Source organism: Cynoglossus semilaevis, chromosome 12, assembly GCF_000523025.1.
Source record: "Cynoglossus semilaevis isolate Cse_v1.0 chromosome 12, Cse_v1.0, whole genome shotgun sequence".
NCBI lineage: Eukaryota > Metazoa > Chordata > Actinopteri > Pleuronectiformes > Cynoglossidae > Cynoglossus > Cynoglossus semilaevis.
The window spans coordinates 733,315-735,376 of NC_024318.1; the positions used below are offsets into that span (position 1 = coordinate 733,315).

Genomic DNA, 2,062 nt, shown 5'->3' on the forward strand with positions numbered 1-2,062 from the left:
CATCACAGGTCAGAGGATCTGTGTGTTTTTGGGGAAGAACAAACTCTGCCCTTCTCATCCAGAACACCACTAATTTGACGCGGTCACCTTCCAAAAAGGATGGAATGCATTGTTCCTGTGCAGAGAGTCGGTGTTTGGTTTTGGCCTCACACCGTCCCTGTGTTGTCATTTTGGACTTTTTCTGTCTCGCTGAAATAATTGACGCAACGACGGCCGCCGACACCCCATCATTTCACCGCCGCTCAGCCCAGAGCAGCGGAAACGGCAGCAGTTAGCAACATGTTATTCTGCTGTGTGGAGGTTGATGTATGGACTGGACCTCAGCGACACACACACACACACACACACTGTTGTCCTGTTAGAATCGTCCTCAGTTGGTGTCGACTGTTGTCCTTGAATTAAACGCAGCTGCGTTTGTTTCAACAGTTTTAATGTTTTAAGAACGTTTTTCATCTCGAGGAACGTTTTCGTAGCAGTTTTAGTGAAAGTTCTCATTTTCTTCCACACGTTGACTCCAGTTGTAATTCCACAGTTGGCCTGATGGCTGGATGTTTGACTGTTGTTTTGGGGTTTTTTTCAGACTGAATCCCTGCGCTGTGACCAGAGGAGCTTTTCTGGACGTGTTGGTTTGTCTGTGTGGAACAAAGACCACTCTGCTGACCGGTGAGCTGTGGAACCGCGACACCATTATTATTATTATTATTATATTATTATTATTATTATTATTATTATTATTGTTGTTGTTGTTGTTGTTGTTGTTGTTGTTGTTGTTATTCTGAGGGAAAACGACAGGTTTCTTAGGAATATTTGACTTGGAATTGGTAATAAAAAAATCAATGGTGGATGATATTGATACAGAATCAGGAAAGAAAATATTGTGATATTTTCTAACTCTTTACCATTACTGCTGACGCTGCAGTTATCAGATCATCACTTCAACAGGACATTTTCAGGACAGCTGACCGGTGCAGAACTGTATGGTAGTGTTTGACCTCTAAGGTCAACTCCATCTCCATGTAGTTCCTTTAATGCAAAACCTCAATCACACCATCATCAGAGAACTGGTTAGAAAGTCTGACAGGAAGTTGTTGGTCAGATTATTAGGTCAGATTAAAAACAACTTCACCTCAGAGATCACAGAATTAAAAATCTCTGATCTCTGAGGGGAAGTTGTTCAGAATACAAATATATTTTTTATAAAAATCCCTACTGATGTAACGATGTTCTGTTAGATCAGGTGGTCTCAGTGGAAGATCTTCTCCTTGAGAACCTCTGCTGATGTCATCCAGCCGCTGAGGCCAGTTCAAAAGCCAGCGACTGTGTTCCCTCCACATGCTGTGACACTGTGTGTGTGTTTCTGTGTGTGTGTGTGTGTGTTGATCTGACGTGACAAACCCTGTGACATTTGCTGGCCTGACTGTCTGCAGAGCTCTGTATTTAGAAGCATTGTTGACAGAAGTCAACTTCATGTCCTGCATAATTCAGAGAAGCCCCTCAGTGTGTGTGTGAGAGAGAGAGAGAGAGTGTGTGTGTGTGTGTGTGTGTTGGCTGGGGTCTGCTCACTGGTGGAATGTGAAACCAGAGGCTGGTGATCTTTGACAGATGGTGGGATTTTGCCTATGACCCAGTTTATGGTGGAGAGAGAGGAGGAGGAGGAGGAGGAGGAGGAGGTGAGGTAGGAGAACCAGGGGTAGAACTGACATAAGTATGTCGTTTATCCCAATCAAGGTCGTGAATGTGTGGCCGAGGGAGAATCTGTGGCCAGAGTGGGGCACTATAGAGAGAAAATGATGGATTATCATAAGTCCCTTTGGCTGCACTTTTCTCTGACTGGGTTTCAGACGGCGTTCAAAAATCACCTGGCCCCAGGGTCAAAGGTCAAAGATAGACTTTTTTTATATTATTGTCTTCAGTTTATCTGCCTGTAAAATGAGGTGATGATGATGAAGATGAAGGTCTGATGATGAAGATGAAGGTCTGATGAAGATGATGATGAAGATGAATCTCAGATGATGAAGCTAAGATGATGATGATGATGATGAAGCTCAGATGATGATGATGA

At 43.5% G+C, this 2,062-nt stretch overlaps 1 protein-coding gene across 1 annotated transcript in view; it reads left to right on the forward strand.

Annotated features, from left to right (window-relative positions):
* Window positions 1-2,062, forward strand: part of thada (THADA armadillo repeat containing) — a 34,263-nt gene that overhangs the window by 25,317 nt on the left and 6,884 nt on the right. Inside the window, exon 31 of the mRNA XM_008321321.3 lies at window positions 581-663. Within this exon, the coding sequence (XP_008319543.1) occupies window positions 581-663 (83 nt within the window). The remainder of the gene's footprint in view (window positions 1-580; window positions 664-2,062) is intronic.